This window comes from Python bivittatus, unplaced genomic scaffold (assembly GCF_059951505.1).
Source record: "Python bivittatus isolate LINGU-HERP-01145 unplaced genomic scaffold, Pbiv_v1 ctg000980_np1212, whole genome shotgun sequence".
In the NCBI taxonomy this organism is placed as follows: domain Eukaryota; kingdom Metazoa; phylum Chordata; class Lepidosauria; order Squamata; family Pythonidae; genus Python; species Python bivittatus.
Genome location: NW_028277125.1, coordinates 59,390,195 through 59,415,030, shown reverse-complemented (window position 1 = coordinate 59,415,030; position 24,836 = coordinate 59,390,195). Strand labels below are relative to the sequence as shown.

Genomic DNA, 24,836 nt, shown 5'->3' with positions numbered 1-24,836 from the left:
AAAGAGATCAGAGCAGCAGTGGAGACATTGCAGCCAATAAAACTGATTCTTGGTTGAATGGAGATATGATCTTGTAACATTATTATACCTTGCCTCCAGGAAAAAGTTCACTCTATGTTTGTGCCTCTGCAATACAAAGGAATGCTGTGTTTGTTGTGATGTAGCACAGTATTTAAGTGCACACTTTAATTGAAAAGATAGCTCAGATGATTTAGTACAATTACATTTAGATCATAATATTGTATTTTGGAATACCAGCGGGAAATAAACATACTACTATTATCTATCTCTCTATCTTTCTACTCTCTATCTATCTGACAGCCAGTTTAGGACTAGGATTGGGGAGATCCAGGTTCTAGGCCTCCCTTAGATAAGGAAGCTGGCTGGCTGACTTTGAACCAGTCACTCTCTCTCACCTCTAGACTTGGAAGTCAAAAAACATTTATCTACTTGATCTACACAAAGGATCAAACTGGTAGATTACAGTGCATGACCTTGAATGAAGAGGTCTTCAGTTTAGCTGATTGCTGCAAGGTTTCATTGCTCACAGGAGAAAACCTCCCACATTAGCTATTACCTTACTGGTGGAAATGAAAAGAAAATTATCACTGGAGCTGAGTCTCAGGCCTCTGATTCACCTGTGGTACATGCAGCCAAATTAGAGGCTGATTTAGTGATGGTGAGAAGTTGGTCAGTTCAGATTTTGACATTAACTTATTAAATTTGTACTTCCTGGATGATTATGGAATAGGGAGTTTAGTATTTAAAGTCACCAGAATTCTGCAGTTCAGTTATCAGAACAAAAATACAATTTTTGCATAGCATTTATTTATAATACACAAAGTAAGCACATGTTTGTTTAAGAAGAGATACTGAACAGCTTTAAAGATTTTTTTTTTTTTGAAAAATGTGCTTGTTAGACAAAGATATATATGGGAAAATGGCACATAGATATGTACAAATGTGTTCAGAATTGTTGTTACATTGAAAACTGATGTAGAAGTCAGATACACCAAACTAAGCATTGGAAAAATGAGAAACTGAACCATCAACATTGACCAATTTGTTCATTTTGGAATTTGTCCATTCCAAAGGATAAAATGAGTAAAAGGCTAGCTTTTCTATGCTAAACCATCCCCTAGATTCATCATATTTTGCTGAAGGAAATTTCTTTTCTCTTCTGTATAAGCGGTGATTAAAAGTTCACAAATCCTATGATTAACAGTCTGTTTCTCTTTGGAGTAACTGCAATATTCATTAGTTACTGAGATAATGAAACACGGATTTAGACAGAATCTGTTAAAACATCTTTTATTGCATCCTGCATCCTTGGTTATAAGCAGTGGAATAGTCTAGTGCCAAGAAAATTGAAAATGCAATCCTGTGTATGTGTCCCACTAATTTCACTAGGCCTTGCTCTCAATTGCAAGTAGGGGTGCAAAAGATTTTAGCCTTAAAGGTCTCATCACCATAAAATAATATTTGAAAATATACGCAAATCCACTGTAGCTAAGCTTATTTCCTAATCCTATTTTTCTTAGGTAATTAAGGTTTTTTAATTAATAGAAAAACTGAAAAACTAGAAAAACTGAAAGGAACCAAAATAACCAGAGACATTTCCAGCTTGACATTTTAGATGCTGAAAAAAAGATTTATCTGTTCATGCAGTATGTTAATAAAATTGAGTTCAGTCCGAACGGCATGTTTGAATATTCATTTTTCTACTTGCTACTTTGAGAAAATTGTTTAAAAGCCTTACTCGTTATCCACATGCTGGCTTGTCATCAGGCAGAGCTGTGCTTGTAGCTCTGGATGCTCTAGAAATGCCTGAATTAATCTTGCCCAGAATGGCAATTAAAATTTGACACGCCAATTGCTGGGCATTACCTCCCTGTTTTGCGAGATTAGTTATTTGTTTCAGGTTGCTACAAGCTGCGGCTGGATAAGAAAACAAAAAAACCCTAGTTCCCTAGTTCATACATTGTATTATTTGTAGCATGCAATTCTGAATGCGGTAGCTGCCCTCCCTCAACTGTAGAGCTTAGGCCTATTTAGAAGAAACTGAAAGAGGGATATGGAGATTGTGAAAGACACCAAAAGAGAAAAGGGCTCATCTTTGAGATAAGCCTTGTTGTTTTTTCTTACTGACCTACGGTGGAGTCTGGGGCAGAAGTCAGATGAACTGGATGAGTTCCCATGGATGTATTTGGCCCAGTAGGCCAGATTTCAATAACAGATATGTACCAATATTACATCCATAAATAAATGCATCATCAAGGATAATGTTTAGCCTATCTGTTCTACTCTAAAGCTTGAGGCATTTTTGGTTGTGTTATAACTGCTGTATTAGAAGTTAGCTCCTTTTGAAGCTCTCCTCAGTTTGGTGGTGGTTTGCTATACTGTGAGATACTTCAAAAGTGGATCACAAATGAAGCTACTCTAATAAGGGAAGTCTTATACCAGATGGTGGCCTTTGGCTAAAAGTCTTCATTGCCTTAAAGAGGAACTTGTAATAGGTGCTACGTTTGCATTTCATTTCATTTATTTCATTTTATTTATCTAGTTTATCTATTTAAGCTATAGTAGTATATGTATGTCTTGCAGACCTTTATTTCTGGGTTTATTAAAATCAGAATCCTATATTCTGGTTATGCTGTACATAGAAAATGTGGCGGAGCATCCTTGAATTACCGCATATATTGACTAATGCATAGTTTTGTAAATCTACTTTAATTAACTTGTACACTGTATCATTCATTAGTGTTCTGTGAGAGTGAGAATAAAATGTTCTTCACTGTGTGAAGCTATAGATGTATTAAGGCAATATGAATAAGGAAGGATTTGCTCGTAAAAAGCAAACACTTTGAAAGAGGAATAATCCTTTTTTTTTCTTTTTTCAACTGATTTGAATGTAGACTACTCAGTTAAAAAATATTTTCCTATCCATTCTCTCTCTCTCCTCCCATCATTATGCACTGAACTGTGCTTTAAAAAACTGTGATAGTTTCTTTCTTTTCATGAAGATATTCTCTTAAAGAATTGTCTGTCACTCTTAAATGAATATCTAGCATTGAGGTGGGGAAAGATTTTCCTAGTCAGGTATATTGAAATGTTAGTTGGCCAGAATGGATTATGGATGGAATTTTCATTATCATGAAAAGCAGGTGAAGCCAAAGCAAAATGTGGCTGAGTAAAAGGGTCCACAAAGCTTTGTTAATTTTTCTGCAACTCCTGTTCTCTTTTTTTCTCTCTGTACCACCCCATAAAGTTAGATTATTGACAGCATTAAATTAGGCCAATGCTCCTAATCACTCCTGATCTATTGAGAAAAGAAAATGAGATCCCCAAAAATCCTCAGTCATCTTGCTGACTATTTTATTTTCCAAAAGGTTGTAGAAGAGACAAGGTGACTGGCTGTTCTTGATCTGATTCTAACCAATAGAGAAGAGCTTGGTGAAGACACCATAAGGATAGGGAGGATAGCAAATACTTCAGAAAACAGCATCAAAGTTTAGGAGGATCATGACAAGCTGCAACAATATGCAGACACCAGCAAGATGAATTTCAACAGGGACAATTGCAAAGTCCTACATTTGGGTAGGTAAACTCAAAGGTATGAATATAGGTTTGATGACCATACTGGCCAGCAGTACATGCAAATAGGATATGGGGGTTGTGGTGGAGCACAACTGAACATGAGCCAATAATAAGATGTAGTTGCAAAAATATTAAATGCAATCCTATGCTGTATCAACACAAGTATGTCAGCATAGATCATTGTTCTACTGTGTTCTGCACCTTGAATATTGTATCCAGATCTGGGCATCTCATTTCAGACAGTCCAGAGGAGAAAAGTCAAGATGTTCAGGGACATGAAGGAAAAACTTACTGTACAAGCAATGGTTAGATGTATTGGATATTTGTAGCCTGGAGAGGAGAAGGCCGAAGAGACACATGAAAGCTATCTTCATATCCAATAAGCTATCATGCAGAAGACGGCTGTATTCCAGAAGACAGGACAAGAAACAATGGACTTAAATTATATAAAAGCAGATTTTGGGTGGGCATCAGAAAACAACTCGTAATGTAAGATCTATTCAATAATAGAACAGATTATTAGGAAGGTAGTAACTTTCCTGTGCTTAAAAGGAGATTGTTGACATTCCTGAAATGGGCAAGCGGTTTGACTAGATGATCTCCAAAGACCCTTCCAGCCCTTTACATTCTATGATTATTATTTATTATTTTCTTAGCATAAAAAAATAATATTGCTAAGACAGACCATGGGAAAGGTAACAATTTCAGAAGTACCAGTTACTGAGTTAGGATATTGTATAATATCTGAAGCTTAACTAAGTCTCTTGAGCCTTAAGTTTAGAAAATTGGTCTCATGAGGAAAGATTTACTGGAAAGTCTTGCTTTCAAGTCTCCTAGACTAACAGATGCTCAGCATCATTTTTTTAAAAAATAAATAAAAGGATTAGCTTCCACAGCCAGCTGGAACCCAGAATGCAAAAGGGCATTAACTCATTTGAAGACTGATGTATAAACTATCAAGTTTTTCTAAATATCCCAAATGTTGATCTCGGTAAACAATATTACTAGTTACCTCATGGTTGTTGTTCTTGTTCTTGTTTGTTATCACACAAAGGGTTGATGCAAGCAGAAGGAGTGAGTGACCATTTTCTCAGATTCTGATAAAGTACTCCACAAATACTTCCAACAGATCAAAGTACTCATTTCTGATGCTATAGATACTGTACAATTCAGCTGTACTCATAAAAATACAGGTAGTCCTTACTTAACAATCCTAATTGGGACCGGCAACTCCACCGCTAAGCAAAGTGGTCACTAAGTGGGAAATCACATGAGCATGACTGTGCTTTCTGGCTGGAAAGAGACAAGACTACTCAGTTTTACACCTTCAGCTTTTGTCTGCCTCCTGACCACTCCCTTGCTCTTCGGGATCCTTGAGTGCCTGCTTACTGTCTTGTACACATCAAAAGTAATATGATCATCCCACAACTGGGTGTGCTACACAAACAGCTTACTGTCTTGAAATCCCTTTCTCTCCAACCTCTCCACTCTGCAAAGGGGTGGGGAGAAAAAAAGCAAGTGATTTCTGTAGACAATCTCTCCTTTGCCTGACCCTTCCCACCCCACCCCCACAGAGCAGAGAGATTGGAGATGGATTCTACACATTGAGAAAGTGATTGCACCAATAGTGGGAAAGGGTCAGGCAAAGGAGAGATTGCATACAGAAATTGCTTTCTTCCCCCCGCCCCCTCCCCCAGAGTGGAGAGATTAGAAAAGGGGTTTCAAGAAAGTACTGTAAGCTCTTTGCATAGCGCATCTGCAGCTCTCAGCCCTGGGCTGCTGGCACGATCACATTGCATTTGATGTGTAAGAGAGCAAACAGCTTACTTTCTTGCAATCCCTTTCTGTCCAATCTCTGTGCTCTACAATGGGGGAAAAAAGAAAAAAAACCACAGGTCAGACACAGGACAACACATACTGACTGTAATGGTGATCACATGACTGAGGGATGCTGCAAATGGTAATAAATGGGCTGTAAAGTTATTTTTTCAGCACTGTCATAACTGTGAATGATCATTGAATGAATGGTCGGTAAATGAGGACACCTGTATAAAAGCTGTCCTCTTGTTAATAGTATCAGTCCCTCATAATCAGTCCCACAAAGTCAAGGAAGCAAGAACTAAACAGATTTGGTATCTTTAATACCAATTAAAGTATTAAAGCTGGGGGTAAACAAAATCTTGGAAACTCTAAGAACAATCTCCCACTCATTTATAGTGCCTTCATTAAGGCAGAGTGAGTGATTTGGAATGTTTCTCCTCAGTTTTCTTGCCACTTGGGCTGAGTTGCCATTTATGAGATAAGCCAATGGACTTCCCTTCTAGATTTGGATTAGGTCTACTACCTCCTCCATTCTTTTTCCAGCCTTCCTATGATCTCTCATAAGTAGTTGAAGATGCATGGAATTTTAAGGGAAAAACTTTCCAATCCTCTTATTTGAAAGCAACATCCAGATGGGAGCTGGGAAAAGGCAGTACATGTAGGACTACTTCAGAAGAACCTTTGAATATATTTTCAAGAGAATGCTTGGCTGATTAACTTTCTCCTTCTGCGATACATTAAAAATTTCCTGAGTGACTTACTATGTAAGAGGCTTATAACTGTTTTTAATGGTATGTGTGTAACAGTTTGGTTTTGTGAGTGTGTGTAAAGCATACCTGAATTCATTTTAGTTAAGTGAAATTGGTTTACCCAAAGAATGATATCATCCAACATAGAAAGAGAGCATTTCTATTAAGATTCTTCTCATCTGCTTGTTCCACAGTTTCCCTCATAAGTACCCAATGTGTGTTTGGTATTTAAGTTTACTCCTAAAATATCATAGTCCAAAATATGAGCATATTTGTACGATTATTTATTTAATGGAGGTGTCTTTGAAGCTCTCTCTTTGTCTGCTTTCCTGGGACTGCAAAAACAAGATGGCTGTCAAGCATGTTCCAAGCAACAATATCAGATTCTTAGGTTATAATCTCCATCCATATTATAAAGAAAATGTTTTGGGTAACTGTGATTTGAGTTAATTATGAAAACATTGTAACAACTCAAGCTGTCATTATGTAAACTGATGGTGAATTTTCTAACTTGTGACTTCAACCATCACTGGGCTCTGCCTGACTGGTAGGAGGCTCAGTTCACTTTTACGCCAGGACTCAAAGGTTTCAAAAATTTCAAGTGTGTTGTTTACAGAAATAAGTGGTGTACTTTAAACAAGATTTTAGTTCATCCCCCTTGTGATGTTTCCATGGATATTATTTGTACAGGAGAAGGTAGAGTTTGGACCTTGATTTGGATGTTTATTTATTTTATTTATATTTAAATTTAGATAGATGTTCTGTGAAATACATTCTTTGCCTGTTTCAGCACTGAACTGAACTAAAAGCATCATGTTCTTATTGTTTGTAGGACTGAAATTTCAGTTAAAGGTACAGGTTTTTCTGGACAAATGTAGAAATTTTATGTAATTTCAGCAACCATCTCTTAAACGCTCAAGAGATCAACATTGCTTACATGAAAATGTAATGTTACTGCATTCGCCTTTGTAAAATAAGGGGAATTGAAGACTGTCAATAATCAAGATTAATATACAGTAGTTGGCTTATTATATCAATCAGTGACTGGATAAATCTTCCATATATCAGTGGATGTGCCATTAAGGTGGCTGATTTTAGCTATAATTCCTTCTCACATCCTCTACAATTTTATGCAATTAGAAATAAAACAAACTACTTCCATTGCACCAAATATGTTGTTCTATCTCATCCAACCTCCAGAAAGGCTGTCCGTGGAAATGTTTAACAACACTAAGCAATCAGACCATATTTTCAGCTAAAAAAAAGTTTCCTGACAGAAAAAAAAGTGTTTATTGTCTGCTCTACAGAGCAAGTGTGATTAAAAGTATGATATATTTTAAATGCATTTAAAGTCACTGTTTTTAGGCCATTGCTTTTTTGTGATCATGCTAAATGTAGAGGTGCAAGGAAAATTTTTTTAGAAGAAATGAGGAGAGAATGCAAGGAAGCAAATGGTGCACGATCAGAATTTGAAGTCAGAATATTCCATCAACTAAAATGAATTTTGCAAATTCTGATTTAGAAATAAATCATTATGTTTCTCTTCACTTCTTCTGTCTGGCACCTACATGTTTATCCAAGAGAAAGATCTAAATAGAGGGGGCAGAGAAATTTATTGCCTTTGGATTTTAACATGAACAACTCCATTTTAACATGAACAACTTTGCATACCCATGTGTGAACCAGAACATAGTTCTATCACTATGTATTTTTAGGGGGGGCGGGTTGTGGTTTTAATTTTTTTTTAAAAAATGTATATAATATTTTGAAAAAGTATATATTCAGAAAAGATGGACAGAAAAACATAAAATTTGGGAGAGATTTTTGTGTAATATGTGTAAAAGGTTTGTACAAAAATGTACCATATATGCATTAAATGACCACACAATATGCCATAAAATTCTGATGCCACTTTTGATTTCAAGTTTAGAATTTTTAAATATAAAATATTTTCTTCAACATTTATTTTATTCATTTGAACTTTTCTATTTATGTTCCACTTTTCCTCCTGGAGCTCAAGGCAGCACGTTTCCCACTTTAAATTATTCTGAAAACAACCTTAAAACCTCTGAGCTAGGTTAGACTGAAACATAACGACTGCCCAAAGTCATCTAGTAAACTTTGTTAGTGAGTGTTTCTAGTCTGTCCTAAATACTTACTCAATTACTGTGACACACTAAATTGACAGGAAACCATACTTCTGAGATAAGATTTTGCAGAACTATGTAAAAAGGTCTTCCCTGGTGTCAGTGCACTTCAGATTTAATGCAGCATCACTTTGCTGATGTTGGGTTCTCAATAAGTTATTTAAATGCTGAGAGAGAGGAGTTTCAGTACATAAAACTTTTGTCTAACACTTCTGTACACTCTTTTCTCAAAGAATCCTTTAGAATTCTTTCCTAAAATAAACACTTTGCAACAATTAAAGATTGTGTTATATATACTGAACTATTAAAGGAATATTCCTGAGTGGGCTGATCAAAGCAAGATAGATGGGTAAGTTTTGATAGAATTACTTTTGGGAAACCATACCTACAATTTTTCTAAAAAACAAGATTTATTTTAGAAGGAACATGAATTCATGTAATAGATTAAGAGCTTTCTTTCATATGTATGTATGTATATATATAGCTTTTTTCATATGTGTGTGTGTGTATATGTGCGTGTGCATGCGCATGCGTATGTGTGGGTGTTCCTTAATTTAAAGTACTTCTAGGAGTGAAGGCCAAATAGAGTCCTACTGCAATATTTTCTTTGAATTATATTTACACTGATGCAGCCCAAATATCTAAATAGGATTTCTTCATTAATTCGGGAACACTTGCAATGTAATGAATCTCAATACAAACCCAGACTTAACAGGACAAAGATGAACAGTTCTGTATGGTATGAATATGAATTTCAGATATGAAACATATCAATTGTTTTGCATATGATAATTTACTTTTATAATGTAACAGAAGATAAAAAGATACATAACAATGTAGCCTAACCTAATATAATAGGGTAACATCATAGCATCCCACCTGTACTTATTTATTTTTGTTTAACTGATGAGTTTATCAAATTTCCAACTGGCAAATGTAATCACAGCAATCCACCTTCATAAAATGACCAATATTTTATTTTTTCAATATTCATAATTTGTTTCTTTAGTCATTGCTGTGAAAGTTATTCACAGTTTTTTCTGTCTGGTAGGTAGTTAATTCAGATAGTCAATTACCATCAGTTTAAGTAATACTAATACTTCATATTGGCTACATATGAGATGGAAATTGATTTTGAAATTCACACAGAGGGTAACAATATAATTGAGAAGTAAAACTGAATTTTGCATTTCCATGACTTTCCTTACAAGAGAGATACTAAATATCAGAAGCTGAGAGAGAGAAGCAAATGGAAACAGCATTCATAAATTACTCGTGCAATAGTATCAGTTTCTCTACTTAATATTTCCAATGTAAGCTTGGGTTTATGCTTTGCTTTAATGAGTTTTAATGAGTTTCAAATAGACGTGGTTAATTCTGGCTATTTTTTTGTTAATTCGCATTTAAATAGTTTGGTATAGTTATTGTCAAGTTTTCTTTTAAAAAATGGAAAGGAAAACAGCTTAATATAGTATTTTAAAAAAAAATTTTCAAGACCACCAAACAATATAGTTGTTTTTTAAACAAAGAACAACAATCATTTATTTAAAAAAGAGAAAAAAGAATACTGTAGTAAAATTGGTTTTAGCAATACTTTTTATTTCCCTTATATGTAATATGTTGAGCACAAATCTTAGTGGAGCTTGTGTATCAAGGCATTTCTTCAGTGTCTGGAGTGAGATTTGTGAAATAAAATTTTGGAGTCAGCTAACATTCAGCCTATTTTAATATTTGTTCTTTTATAGTGATTTTCAAATACATATATTGAGAGAAAAGATAGAACTTTTGTGCATTTTCACTTAAAACTCTTATTTGCTATGAACTTTCATCCAAAATTCTTCTAGTGGTGATATTTTTTCTAACCATTTCAATGTGATGCCTAAAGAGAGATGTGACAACATTTCACCTTCATTTATCAGTAAGGGATTTGTTTGACTACAGAAATTGAAGGAGTCCAAACTCACTCAGAACAAAACAAAACAACCCCTTTCTTCAGATCCTGGGACTAGATAGCCAAACATCTTCAAGATGGATTAATGGTATTTAAGAAATGCTGGTCTAACAGTTCTATGATGCCTTTGGGAATTAGGAGAATGAAATGTTTGGCTATCATGATGATAAGGATACATTTTCATGTTCTAGTAGGACTGTTCAACTTTTTCTGGGCCAAGGGTCACACTTGGCTTTTGAATGATGTGGCAAATTTCAAAAGTCAAGGTGGAACCAGTGCCAAGAGTAAATTTCATTTATAATTACATTTAATTAATATTAAATGATTATCTCCCTTTGCCCTTCTCTTTCACACTGAAGATTATGGTTTGATAGCAATATTAGGAAGGGCCAGTGGCATGGGATTGTACACCTTTTGGAGAAGTCATGGGAAAAACGCAATATCACAGTGATGGTCCGTGTATTGATTTGTATGGATTTATTTGGAGTGGAGTGATAGGCAAACTGTAGAAATAGTTGGGATGTCTCTTACTTTTGGGATTTCACATATATGGGATTTTTCTTACCTAAGTTTATTCTTGAATTACCGAGATCAAACCCATGTATGTGGGTCTCACAGAAATCTTAGTCTAACTTTGAACTGAGATCAGGGCCTAAAGATGCATTGCATTATGGTGGCTTAAACCCACAAGTCTGGTAACATCTGCAGACAAGCGCCATATGGGCTGCTTAGTGAAGTGCTGAAGTTTATTTTTAGAAATTAATTTGGTAGGAAAAAACACATCAACTGCCAGCATTTTTTGCAAATGTTTAAAGTAACATGGGAATGGTGTGCAAGCAAGTGTCTCTGCCGTATTCTAACAACATCCTCTTAATTTTCCTATCTCTTAAAACAATAAAAAATCATTTGGCCCCTCATCTCAAGTTATATAAGTCAATGTATATGTGTTAAGTCTTTTGTTGTACCAACAAATCATAACATAGTTTAGCATATGTAATCATAAAACAAAATATGAAATATTATATAAACCCTTCTATTTATAGTTACCATACTAATGGATTCCCCAAATATTATAAGGTTGATACAAAATTACAACTAAGCAAAATGTCTAGGAAATCTAGCAAATATAATGTCTTTCTTAACTTTAAAAAAGAACAAAGTAACAATGGCCATAAAAGGAATCACTCTTTGTTTATATAACTTTGAATTTATTATAAAACTTTAAATTTATTAATCTGAGCCAGCAAACATCCTCTTATTGTTTCATAGAAAGGTCGGTGCAGGACATAATGTCCACAGGAATCTTTCAAAACCTGCTTTCAAGTTACACTGCAGTCATGGTTTAAACCAGTGTTTCTCAACCTTGGCGATTTGAAGATGTATGGACTTCAAGGTCCTGCAGAAAGGAAAGGAAAGGAAAGGAAAGGAAAGGAAAGGAAAGGAAAGGAAAGGAAAGGAAAGGAAAGGAAAGGAAAGGAAAGGAAAGGAAAGGAAAGGAAAGGAAAGGAAAGGAAAGGAAAGGAAAGGAAAGGAAAGGAAAGGAGGAAAGGAAGGAAGGAAGACCAGCATATTTCTATGAGACCTTCCTTCCTGCAAGCTACTGAATAATCATCAAGTGCTAGGTCTGTGGGTTCAAATCTCAAGAAAGGGCTGAACACCGAACATCTAGTATGCAGGATTACTAGGCCTGAAGAGTCCCCAAAAGGATGAAATCAGTCATGTAACGCCTCCTACTGGCCAGTAACGAACAACATCAAAGCTATATAAGCTCTCCCTTAAGGAAAGGTGGTCTTGAGGCCTCATGCTATGAGGTCCAGACCAATAAAAATTACAGAAAGTGTTCTCTAGTGTAAGAGAATATGGGGGGAGGAGGGGGAGACGTGCCTACATATCTACAATAAAAGAGCTACATTAAAGTGTGTCTTCCAGAATTAAGGCTCCTGGAGAAAAAGACCTAAATATTTAAAAGAGGTCCTGCTCTCTTTGTTGGGTGTTTGTATTAAGAATGATGCTCAATTTGAGAATCATTTATTCTGAACACTGTTTTCCAAATTGAAGCATACTATAGCAATGGCACAGTAATTACTAGAGGCAAAGAGTCATTCTCTAATCTACAGGTCTCTCTCTATGTAAGTATATATGCATACATACACACGCACAGCAAACGTATCGTCCTTGTCATTTTCATTTATTCATTTGTCTCTTCTGATGAAGCTTCACATCAGTCTTTAAAGTTCTTTTTAAAGCAAAAACAAGGAAATAATTGTTTCTTTTCATATGTAAACTTTTAAAATATTTTGTATATTTGTATATTTCTTGAACTACAATTATATGGGTATTTTTGTTGACAACTTATTGATTATGGATAATACTACCCCCAAGACACTCAAGTTGCAAAATTAACACTACAGTTACAAAAACAGTTACGGTTACAAATCTTTCTTCACGGAAGAGAATTTATCTAATTTTGCATCTTCACAACAGTAGAAGATGCAAAATTTTGCACATTTAAACAAAGCATCTGTGAAGGTTCATGTACTTTGTTGACTGCTTTCTTATTTAAAACTTAAATATTTGCTTTGCAGGTTGTCCTCCACTAGGTCTTGAAACTTTAAAAATTACTGATTTTCAGCTCCATGCTTCTACAGTGAAGCGATACGGCCTGGGAGCTCACAGAGCACGGTTAAATATTCAGGTAAGATTATCTTTTTTTTTTTACAAATGTAGGGGATATGACTCTTCTGAAAAGCCACCTGTAGATGTCTCTCATTTCTGACCACCCTGATGACTACTGCCATTTTAAACAAAAGGAAATAACGTATAGCCTAATGTTGGTTAATAGTGAGTACAGTAATAGGGGATCTTTAACTCTTTGCTCCCCCAAGTTTTTAATATCAAGCCTGCCCTCACCCCATTATTTGTGCAAATGATGGATTGTGTATTTGGCTATCATGGAAACCACTTGGAGTCCTTGGGGAGTTGGCAGTATGGAAATGCAATTGATAAGTCAATCCCAGGCAATTAATCAGTCTCTGTCAAAATATGATTCTTGACAGTGGAATAACACTTGTCCTGCAGCTCTAGAGGAAACAACACAAATCTTTCTTTGAATCATTTCTTCTGGAGCAGAAACTGATACAATTGTTAATTGGCTTAGTTTCCCAATATCCACAGAAGTCCCTTATTGTCATGGGGATGTGGGGGAACAGCACTGATCTCAGCTTGGGAGGGTTCCTGCATGTTGAAAGTCCTCATACAGATATTATGTTACAAGCATCCATCAACTCCAAGTATGCTTCTTTGTCAGATGCATGGAATATTTGTTTTTTACAAAGTTCACAAAAGTGGGAAGAGAAATCACCCTTCAGTTTGATGCTGAGCAGAAAGGCTGGCATCAAAATGCACTCTCGTAGTTCTCCGGTGCTGATTGTATTGATGCTGATAACAAGAAGTATCCAATTATGCAGAGTATTTTTGGAGCAAAACTTCTGGCTTGATTAGAAGCTTGGTAGCACCTGGAAAACCCAATGTCAAGTCCTTTAATGAACTCCTTGGAATTTTCTGAAATAATTACTTTTGTGTGCTCCCAGAGATTGGGCCAATGCTAAGTAGAGCAGCTTCTCTACAATGCATTGTTTCTCTACATTGCAGATGATGCAGGATTCATAGAAAAATGTGGCATTATGGTTTTAAAGTCACCCTCAATGCCATGCTGAGAAACAGATTAGTTTTCAGCTTGTATAGTGAGTTATTTATCAGAATAGATTGTAAGAAATCTCTGGGAATTATATAAAGCAGGGTTCCTCAACCTTGGCAACTTTAAGACAGGTGGACTTGAGCTCCCAAAATTCCTCAGCCAGCCTTGAGGAACCCTGATATAAAGGATGAAACTCAAAGCTATTATGTGTGTGCGTGCGTGCATGTATCACAGTACCACATACAATATCTCATTCACTAAAATGCACTCTAGGAGAACAAATATTCTGTAACATCTTGTTTTGATTACTAAAGAAATACATGTTCTATGGTGCATGCTGAGTGATCTGGAGCAAGATCATCTAATTAAAAAAAAAGCACAGAAAGATCCAACAGGTTAAATATTACAGTTTGGAATCTGAAAATGGCAACATAGACATAGCTATATGCCAGATAACAAGTGCCATTTAAAGAATCTGCTTCCTCCCAGTCCAGAGATGAAACTTAACCTCATGCAATACTTTTCTGACTGATTCTTGCCTTTTGGTCTTGATTTCTGCTTTGTTGCTGAATCCTGCTTTCTGGTCAACCATTTGTTCCTGTTACAGCCTTCAGCCTTGGCCACTATCTTGACACAAACCCATGTTTTGGGTTTCTAGAAGTCAATAAACAAGCATCCATGACCACCAGCCATGACAAAAATGGAGGCTAGAATGAGCTATAACTTTACTTTAGCTTACTTGTATCTCTTTACTTATTTCTTTTCAAAGGGCATCTATTCAGATTTATAAAGACAGCTTTGCCTTCTCTTCAGGCAGGTATTAATGAGAATGATTTTTATGATGGTGCTTGGTGTGCAGGACGGAATGATCCCTACCAATGGATTGAAGTAGATGCTCGCAGACTAACAAAGTTCACAGGAGTTATTACACAGGGAAGAAATTCTCTTTGGCTGTAAGTAAATATGTATGTATTTTCTAAACAAAACCCAGAAGTTTTAGCAAAAGTTTTATAATATAAATAAATATAAATATTGTTGAAGCTGCAATACTTTTAAAACTGTAGCATCTTATGCCATTTCCCATCAAGTATGGAACTGGCCATCTTGGCCCACCTAGTAGGTACTCTTGAGAGATAGTTTAATTAGGACTAATTCCTCTCTTCCAGTCATTTCAATTGAGTCTTGCTTTGCTAAATTAAATCTTGGTCTTTAAGGTTGTCTCCACAACTTTATGCTGCACTGCATCACGGTTAGCCATTTGGGTGACTCTGAGAACACTAAAAGGATAAGGAAGTATTCTTGATAATTTTCTGCTGAGACTCCTGTACTTTGAAAACAGTGTGTCCCTGCAGATTGATAACATTAATTCCAGTTCAAGGGAATCTAACAAAAAATAGTTATCAGCGAGAGAAAAAAAATAGCCTAACCCTGTTCTAAACCACATGTAACATATCTACATCTCATGTATTTCTGAAATAAATATGGAAGCTCCAATGAGAAGATCCCAGTCTTGTTACTGAACTGTGGCTCCCCTAGGCAAGTTTCTTATCTCATTTCCACTTTGGATGGGATTTGCTCCATTCTAACTAACATTTTCTTAGCCTGTGTTTGGCTCAGGTGTCCTTGGGGATAAGGTGGCTATTTCTTTGTTGTGAGGATAAAAGAGGTCTTCATGTTTTTCTGCTTCCCATGAATCAGGTTTTGAGAATGTTCTCCAGCTTGATGCTTGTGCTGCTGTGCTGTCTTTGCTAGTTAATTTCAAATTCAATATTAGTGGCAGAGCTTCACACCTGCTTATGAATTGAGATTAGACATATTAGAATTGTGGCAGTCTGCTTGAGGATCGGGCCTCATCCCAAATCATGAGTATAATTCTGTTGGCAGTTTATTTCCTTTCTATGAGCAAAATGTTGAGCACTGAGGATACCAGAAACCATTTTACTGAGAAAAGTAAGGTAGATTCCAAGGCACCAAGCTTTGTTTTAGATATTAAATCTTTCCAAGCAAACCTTTCATACATTGTGCATTGATCCTAAGTAAATTTCAGTATGATTTATTCAGAGTGCCCACATTTCAACAGCAGTACATATATTTTAATGGCAGGGTTTCAATGTCAGTTTACAATGTCGGTTAAAATTCAACATGTAAGCTATTCAATTTTCAGTTTTAATAATAGTGAAGCTCTATTCAGTGCTTTTATGTCTGGAAAAATGATGTCTTGCATTGCATTATCAAGTCTGATCACTGGAAATTCAAGATAAAGTTTTCAGCATGAAAAAAACAGTGATAGAAAGCTTCCCATGTTAAACGTTATGCTGTTGCACATTTATTAAAAATACATAATTCCTGGCAGGAAAGGTTGACAGTCATAGACACTAGATTTTATCAACAGCGCTTGGGGTACAATAAAGCAGTCCCATTCAGAAGAAGAAAAACAGGACAGCGTGATAGAAGGAGCAAGAGATAGAATTAATGAGTTATGTAGCCTCAGTAGAGTAGATTTTGAAGAATGATAGACATGGTCCTTGTCTAATGGTCTGGTAGGGAAAAAACACTGGGAATAATGCTACGGTACCTTATTCTGCTTCACTTTCGCAGACCCATAGAAGGGCAAAGATACAGAGCAGCATTGTTAACACACCTTGGGAGTATGGAGATGGCATAAATTTGAAACTAAATCAATATCATCACAGGGGTGTTAGACTGTGGTACAGGCTTTCTTTTCTTTTTGAAGCAACCTGAAAACATGGAACCTGCCCCCCTGGACACCCAGAAAGGCACGTCTTGGGGTATGTATCTATGTAGGTAGGAATAAATGCCTGGGTGTTCCTGTTTTCTTCTCACTGTTAGGCTTTTTGCCACAGCCTTTTTAACTGGCATACATTGAAATGGAAAAAGAGGAGGGGGGGGTGAGGCTCCAGAAAACTGCCGAGAGAAATCAATAGTGGCCACTAGCCAAAAATCCTTTCTAGCCGGAGCTTAATTCTGAAGGGGTCAGGAGCAAAAATGTCAGTACTAACACAAACCAAATATGCCTTTCATAAACAGCAATAATGATAGAAGTGTCAGTCTCTGTTTCAATAATTTATTTTTTTCTGGCGCCAATATTCTTAGTCAGCCCTGAAGGTGAGTTAGATACTGTACTTGTTTAAACCGAGACTGCTTTTAGATAGCAATTCTATGAAACAACACACTCAAAGGCAATAAAATGAAGAACCCTCTGTTATAAAATCACATAGATGGGTCAGAACTGTAGTAGACCTCTGAAACAAAAACTAATCTTACTTCAGTCAAGAAATGCAATGGTTTAGATCAGTGTTTCTCAACCTTGGCAACTTTAAGATGTGTGGACTTCAACTCCCAGAATTCTGGGAGTTGAAGTCCACACATCTTAAAGTTGCCAAGGTTGAGAAACCCTGGTTTAGATGTTGGACTAGGGTGGGGAGACTCAGATTCAAATCCATTTTCAGGGATAGGAGCTCACTGGGTAGCTTTGGGTCAATCAGTTTTTCACAGCCCAACCTACCTTACAGAGTTGTTGGGCTCAAGGATGATGACTGCATTATAATGCATGGTGGAAGAGCCCCATTCAGACGATTATGTGAACACTATCATTAGGTAGCTTCTTCACTAGATGGCGCTGGACTTAGCTACATCTGAGAGAAGTGAAGAGCTTCCTGGGCCAGTTCTGCTTTTAAGGGAGACAATAAGGTTTTTGTGTAGTTTTTAGGACTTTTTAGTTCTTCTTCCGTAACAGGCTGCAAATGTCAAGACTTGAAATAAGCTTCCATGCTGGTGATTTTCTTATAAAAAGGTCAGGTGTTTGAACACTATTTAAAAAATGCAATTGCCTACAATGGCAAATTTCACAGGCACACATTTATTTAAATGCTGGCATTCTTTTTCCTTGTCATCTGGCTATGCACAGTAGACAACTACCAAATTAAACTGTTAGAAAAATCTAAGATGGATCTAATGATGAATTCGATTCGATTCAATGGTTTCTTTGCTGTAAGCTTTAGGAAACTTGTGACTAAGGGGAAAACTTGTTTTTCTGGCCATGTTAGATTTTCTGTTCATTTGTTATGGGCTGACATGCTGTTGTTAAATTGGATTTTTATGGCAATGCAAGAAAATGCCATATGCAGGGGCTGCATTTTTCATAACCTTCCCAATGAATAATAATATCCATTTCTAAATTTCAGTTTTAAGTGCACAAAACCTGTCAGTCATATTGAGCTGCGTTTTTGTGACATTATCTGGCAACAGAGACACATTCTTAGCTATTTTAGGGATTAGAGCTAAACTCACAAACTCATTTAAACTGAAGGGCTATTTTCATATCTGGAACTGCCAGCACCTCACCCAGTGTTTTCAAACATAAATGTTCAAAATGTTCAAAAGCTATTCTGGATGCAGGTAGAGAGGAGAGTGTGATCATAACCCCATATATTTTCAGGTAATATCCAGCAACGTTGTGAGAAGCAAATGGAGGCACAATGGTGAAAGTGGCATTGTGTTGTGATGTTGCATGTACACAACAAAGGGATGGAGCTTGTGGCCCAACAGTGCACACTGCTTTTGTCATTTTGGTAAAAGCAGCAAGATCCTGCAGATGCTCAGGAAAATTATCTAAAGAATTATATAACCAATCACAGCCAACTTTTACTGTAGCAATTACCTTTTAGCATCAGGGATCAATCTTTTTTTTTTTTCCCCTGCAGTTAGGAAAGGGTGTACCCCACATATATTCCTGGTTCTGAATCCAGTTCAATTTCCCTGAATTTACTGGAGCAGAAAAAGAGAAGGAAAGGAAGAGAAGAATAAATAGCCTGGTCTTTGAAGCAGCATACAATTTGGTCCTGAAAATACAGAATTGTATATGGAAGAGAACATGGCTGAGTGCCTGTTTCACTGAATGAGAGCATGATCAGTATATCTGGCTGGCAATCCCACTTATGGCAACAAGTTTGAAGGCATCCAAATATACTGTTGCTCTAAACATTTGTGAATATCTGCACATTTTTGTAGGACAGGGTGCCATATAATGTAGACAGGAGGAGGCCAGTGGGGTTCATTTCAAACATAATTTTTCTAGCAATGTTATTTGTAAAGGTCGTTTGCCTTTTCTGCTACAGTCCTTTGCATTGCTATAATCTGTGCTCAGAAGTTAAGTGATTAATGTGGTTTACTTAAAACAATGCATAAGATTGTAGGGACAAATAGCCTGATCTGGGAGGGAGGGAGGGAGGGAGGAAGGAAGGAAGGAAGGACGGAAGGAAGGAAGGAAGGAAGGAAGGAAGGAAGGAAGGAAGGAAGGAAGGAAGGAAGGAAGGAAGGAAGAGCTTTTTATTAGAATTACCATACTTGAGCTGCAAAAATCCAGTTGACCACTAGGTGAACACACATTGACGTAGAGAATTTTTAACTCTGCTGCTATTTGCCAAGTATCTGGATTTTTTACTCCAGATATGGCAGCATTATTTTTTAATATTTTATTCATGCTAGACTTGTTATTTTTATTTATTTTCCAGTACTTGTATACCTCGATATACCACTATAATTATATATGTGAAGGAGATTCACAATCCAAGTGATAAAACAGTAATTAAAATCTAGACAGACTACAGTAAAGGGAGCTCCATTTGATATCCCCCCCCCCCCAAAAAAACCCCTATTTCAGATCCAGGTCTTGTGTCAGATTTGACTACCTTTGGAAATCAGGACCTGATTGGACCATTTTTGGTCCTCCATATCATATATCACTGTATAAATATATGTGACATAGCATGAAGGAAACAACTTGGTGGGTGGGCATTATGTTCCCAACAAAAAATACTACATAACCAAATACATAAACATATACACAACTCAATAATTGAATAATTCCTACTCCTGTACAGCAAAACTGCCTAACAAAGAAAGAATAGTGACTCTATAGAAAGTAAACATTATTTAAATCATGATACTTTATCAAACTCTATTTGAAATTATCTCATAAATCAGTTATAGGGAATTTAAGCATATTTTTCCTTTTAGATCCAGCTTTTCTGAGAAATTATGTAAGCTAGCATGAACAAAATGATAGTTATGACAATACTGCTTTTTTGCAGATTGGGACTGCATGTTCAGCACTTAAAAATAATCCTGATAATGAATTCATTACTTTTATGCATATAAGTTGATTTTTTTCTTCTACATTTTTGCATATTCATAAATGGGAGAAGTATCTCTATTTCTGCATCCGAGAGGCGTATAATAGTTTTGAACGAATTTGGGTTTACTTCCAAGCATATTATCTATTATTTAAATACCTACCAGGTTTTTTTTTTCAGGATCTTTTTGAACTTAGTGAATGTTCTTTTTAAACATGCTTACTGCTCAAATAACATGGTGAGTTATTATTCACACAAAAAGTTATCATAACTCTGGAAGGTAGGAGAGCTGCATCCTTTTTAGTGACCCTCAACATTTTAAAATATACAAAAGCAAAGGCATGGTCATGTTATTTATATAGAAATATATGTACACAGAGGATTCCACAAGGTTTGGCAGAAAAAGTCAAGATGGTGGCCATGATGGTGACTTGCATGTAAAAATGGGTGGAGCTTTGTTCACATGGTCATGTCCAATGACTTTTTTTAACCATACCTTATAGCCCACTATAGTTATATACGTCAAACTAAAAATTCATTCATTCATTCATTCATTCATTCATTCATTCATTCATTCATTCATTCATGGGATTTATCTACTGCCTCAATTCTCATGGACTTTAGGAGGTTAACTAATTTACATGTTCCTTAATTAGTTAAGAAGTCTAATTTAGCTAATTAAATATTTTATCTAATGGGTGATATTTAAACTATTTGGGACGACAGATTTGGTTTCAATTCTCACTTGTTCTTTTAGCATTTTCTCTCTTTTCATAGTTTATAGTTAGCTTTTGATTTCCTTGAATTTTGGACTGGGGTCATCTGCTAACTCCTCTTCTCAAACATTGCTGGGTGCAATATTGTAGCCTTTCCTATTTCTGGCAAATGCATTGGACTACAACTCTCACTATTGTCACAAGCATAGCTGGAGATGATGGGAAATACAGTCCAAATGTCTAAATGATACCAAACTGGTGAAAGGTATAATATTGCCTTTAAAGTCATATCTTTGTAAGATTAGGTAGGACAATAATTTTACTGTGAAAAAGGAAGAATGAATCTCCACTGACTTTCTGTGAAGCTTTTGAATTGCTAGTGGTTTCATTAATTTATATTGGAAGACTTGAGCCGTCAATTTTTTTTTTTTTTGAGCTAATAATTTAGTGTAATTCTTGCCTTGGAGATTTTGCACAGATAGGGGATTAAAGAAAAGGTTAAAGGGATATTGGCTGTTGGCATCAAAATATTGTATGACAATGATTAAATATCTATATGAAAAGCATTCCAGCTTTTAAACACAAATCCACAGATCAATTTTTTTCTTCCAAAGCATAATACCAGTATTTTGTCCTATTATTCTATTATTTCCTAATATGTTGAGTGGGAAGGGAGAATACCAAATTATTATAATAGCAAAAATTGTGATTAGTCTTGCAATATTTATCCACTAGAAATCATCCCCCCTCCCAAAAAAACCCAAGCTTTTAGCTTTGTCATAATATAAGACAATGTTTTTGTTTAATTGAAACCTCCATCCAATTTTTATAAACAGTGAACTGTTACTACCCAGTTGGATATTAGTCATTTTCTAGAATGAGATTATTAGTCATTTGGAATGAGGAGATAGAATATTATATACTTTTGAATCAGTGGCAAAGGGTCTTAAAATCTTAAATATATTGCTTATAATAACATAATGCAAGTAGTTCCAGGAAAGCCAGCTCCAATTTCCAATAAGTTGGAGATGTAATATTGGAACATTTAACCATAAAATATAGGCCTGTTCAGTTAATATTCCATTTTTGTTCGATATTCAAAATGGTGAATGTGGTGTTATAAAGATCACTATGATTAAAGGAAGAGAATGAGCTTCTGAATTACATTTTAAAAAATCAAATTTATCATTATAACTGTATTGTGCTTGAGTGAGGGTTAAAACGATGATTCATGCCGGGAAGAAAAAATTACTCTGAATATACAATCTTGGATTATCAATATGTACTCACTTTCTACTTATGAAGTAGCACTTTATTAATGCAGTGGGAAGAATGATCAGTATTACTTTCTGTAATCAGAGTTTAATAATTTATTTAAAAATTAGCCTGAATAATACACTAAGATTTTGTGTGTTTAATGCATTTGTTTTACCATATGCAAAATACAACATAGGGCAAAAAAGAGATGGCATATCTACATTTGAAATGTATACATTTGATATATATTGTTGTTAGTAACCTCTCCCACATTAAAAGATGCATTTTCAATGTGTGTTAGATAAACGAATGAATTCTATATGCATGAAAAATAAATACCATGTTTGTAGAAATAGTACTAAAAATGATTTCCCTGGAACCTGGCCTGGAGGGCTGGAGTGAAGGCAGTGCATGAAAGCGTGAATTGTATTTTTTTCCAATTTCCCCAGTGGCTAATGGCAGACTCAGAAGGCAATTTAAATCAAGGAAATGGTGCAAAACAAAGTCTTTGATCCCTGGGCCTCTGGCAGGAGCATCCATGGTTGCTGGGCTGGGGAGAGGGGTTGGGGAAAGGGAAGAAGTGTCTAAGATTTCTTCTTCTGTGACTGCTTTTGATTACAGAAATTAATCATGGGAGCAATTAAATAAATACAATTGTTCCGTAAAATTGAAAAATAACACACTGCAAAATAAAGTGGGCTTTGGTATTCTTTAGAAAGTAGATGATGATGATGATGATGGTGATGATGATGATGATGATGATAATAATTTAACAAAACCATCCTCTGTTTCTTTCTAGGAGTGACTGGGTAACATCTTACAAAGTTATGGTGAGCAATGACAGTCATGAATGGATTGCTGTCAAAAATTATTCTGGAGACATGGTTAGTGTCCCAAAAAATATCTTAACTGTTTATACCCATTCAGCAGTCATTTCCTTATAAATAAGCTGGCCTAATTGCACCATTCACCTCACCAAATTTCAAAGAACCATCAGCGGCTAGAAATGACCAGAAAGTATATAATTAACAAAATCTAAATGAAATTAAGATGCTCGCTGATAGCTGATGCTGCCTTTTGAAGTTCATTGTTGAACACCATTACATACACCTTCTTCACAGATCATGCCAAGTAGTTAAGTAGCTTACATAATCTTCTCAACCAATCTCAAAAATGCAAGTACATTTTTTTAAAAAAATCTCAAGCGAAGGCTGGGCTACTCAAAGATTTCTGGATTCCCTGCCGAGTCTCCTGCCTGCCACTTTGGTCAGTCAACAGAAGCCCATCTCAAGTCATAACTTTTTTGAACAAGAGCACTGAGCTCTACAAGGCAGATGTCTGTGTTCCCTGTTTCCCTGTTAGTTTTGCTATGGCTAGTGCAATACTCCAGACTTTTCAAAGCCTGTGAGAATGTTATTGCACTATTTATAAATGGTGAATTTGTGTTCTGACCATGGTGCATTGGTTTTTAAGACACCCCCAGATTAGCAGCTTCTCTACTAACAGTAACTTCAGGACAGAAAAGCAAACAAAAATTCTTGAAAATGGAGTGACAAGGTACAGTAAGCACAGTAATAGAACTAATGTAACAACTAAGAGAAATTGCAATTATTTGATTTAACAGGAGAACCAATAGTATGTAGAGTCAATGATCCGCAATTGATCTAAAGATCAAATTGGAAAAAACATTCTTCTGTAAAACATCTTTATCAGTATTTACATTCTTGAGGTAGATTTATATCAATAAAAGCATACTCCCAAATATCTAAAATTTCTGTGCATTGTTCTGTCAGGCAGCTTTCAGGCATCTTCTGATGAACTACTGTCTAAGAAGCAAACAAGGGATTTACGCCATTGCCATCCATTTATGGTCTTTCCTGGCTCTCATTCACTGATGCAAGGCCAAAATATAGGATACTTTCAAATCAAATGTGTTTGGCAGTGTTTACCCCCAAATACTATTTGGTAAAAATGTTTACTATTGGATTCACTAATATATTCTCCTCCAGATTTATTGTGCTGGTAGCACTCCCTTTGCCTCATGAGGGTTTAGCTCTGAGTACTCCAGTTAAAGGCCATATGCAGCGCTCACTCTCCCCAAAGAGATTCTCCACCAAAAGGCACAGACTCAATTGATACTCATAGCTGGAAAAATTGGTAGGGTGGGCAATTTTGTTTAATTTGCAAGGCAGTAATATACTACATTGCAAATTAAGATGAAGAAGGGAAGATGAAGTTCTTTCACAAACACACTAATCCGTTTTAATTTTGCTTCAAAGGAGGCTCCATTAAAACTAAAGAAAATGGGATTAGGAGTAATGTTTTCTTGGCTGGGCAATGTACTACCTAATTCATCTTCCAACTTTTCACTGGTTTCAGTTTTTGCTATTAACAATGCCCATTTTTTGTGTTTTTAAATAGATTTTTGAAGGCAACAATGAAAAGGAGATTCCAGTCCTTAATGAATTGCCAGTACCCTTTGTTGCACGTTACATTCGTATAAACCCTCAATCGTGGTATGAGGAAGGAAACATATGCATGAGACTTGAAATCCTAGGTTGCCCCCTCCCAGGTAAAACCATGCTTAGGACCAGACTTGGCATAAAGTCTATAAAAAATATCAAAAGCAAGTTCTGGGTTGATTCCAGGGAGTGTAGTTGCTGAATCTTTTTGGACCAGAGGACATATTAAGAATGTTGAGAACTTCTTGTATATTCTATCACAAAATTGCTTTGATGATGGATAT

General features: G+C 35.9%; 1 protein-coding gene across 1 annotated transcript in view; it reads left to right on the top strand.

The window, feature by feature from the left end:
• Positions 1-24,836, top strand: part of CPXM2 (carboxypeptidase X, M14 family member 2) — an 82,611-nt gene that overhangs the window by 19,533 nt on the left and 38,242 nt on the right. The window contains exons 3-6 of the mRNA XM_088132037.1: positions 12,851-12,960; positions 14,776-14,915; positions 22,890-22,974; positions 24,512-24,662. Of these exons, the coding sequence (XP_087988163.1) occupies positions 12,851-12,960; positions 14,776-14,915; positions 22,890-22,974; positions 24,512-24,662 (486 nt within the window). The remainder of the gene's footprint in view (positions 1-12,850; positions 12,961-14,775; positions 14,916-22,889; positions 22,975-24,511; positions 24,663-24,836) is intronic.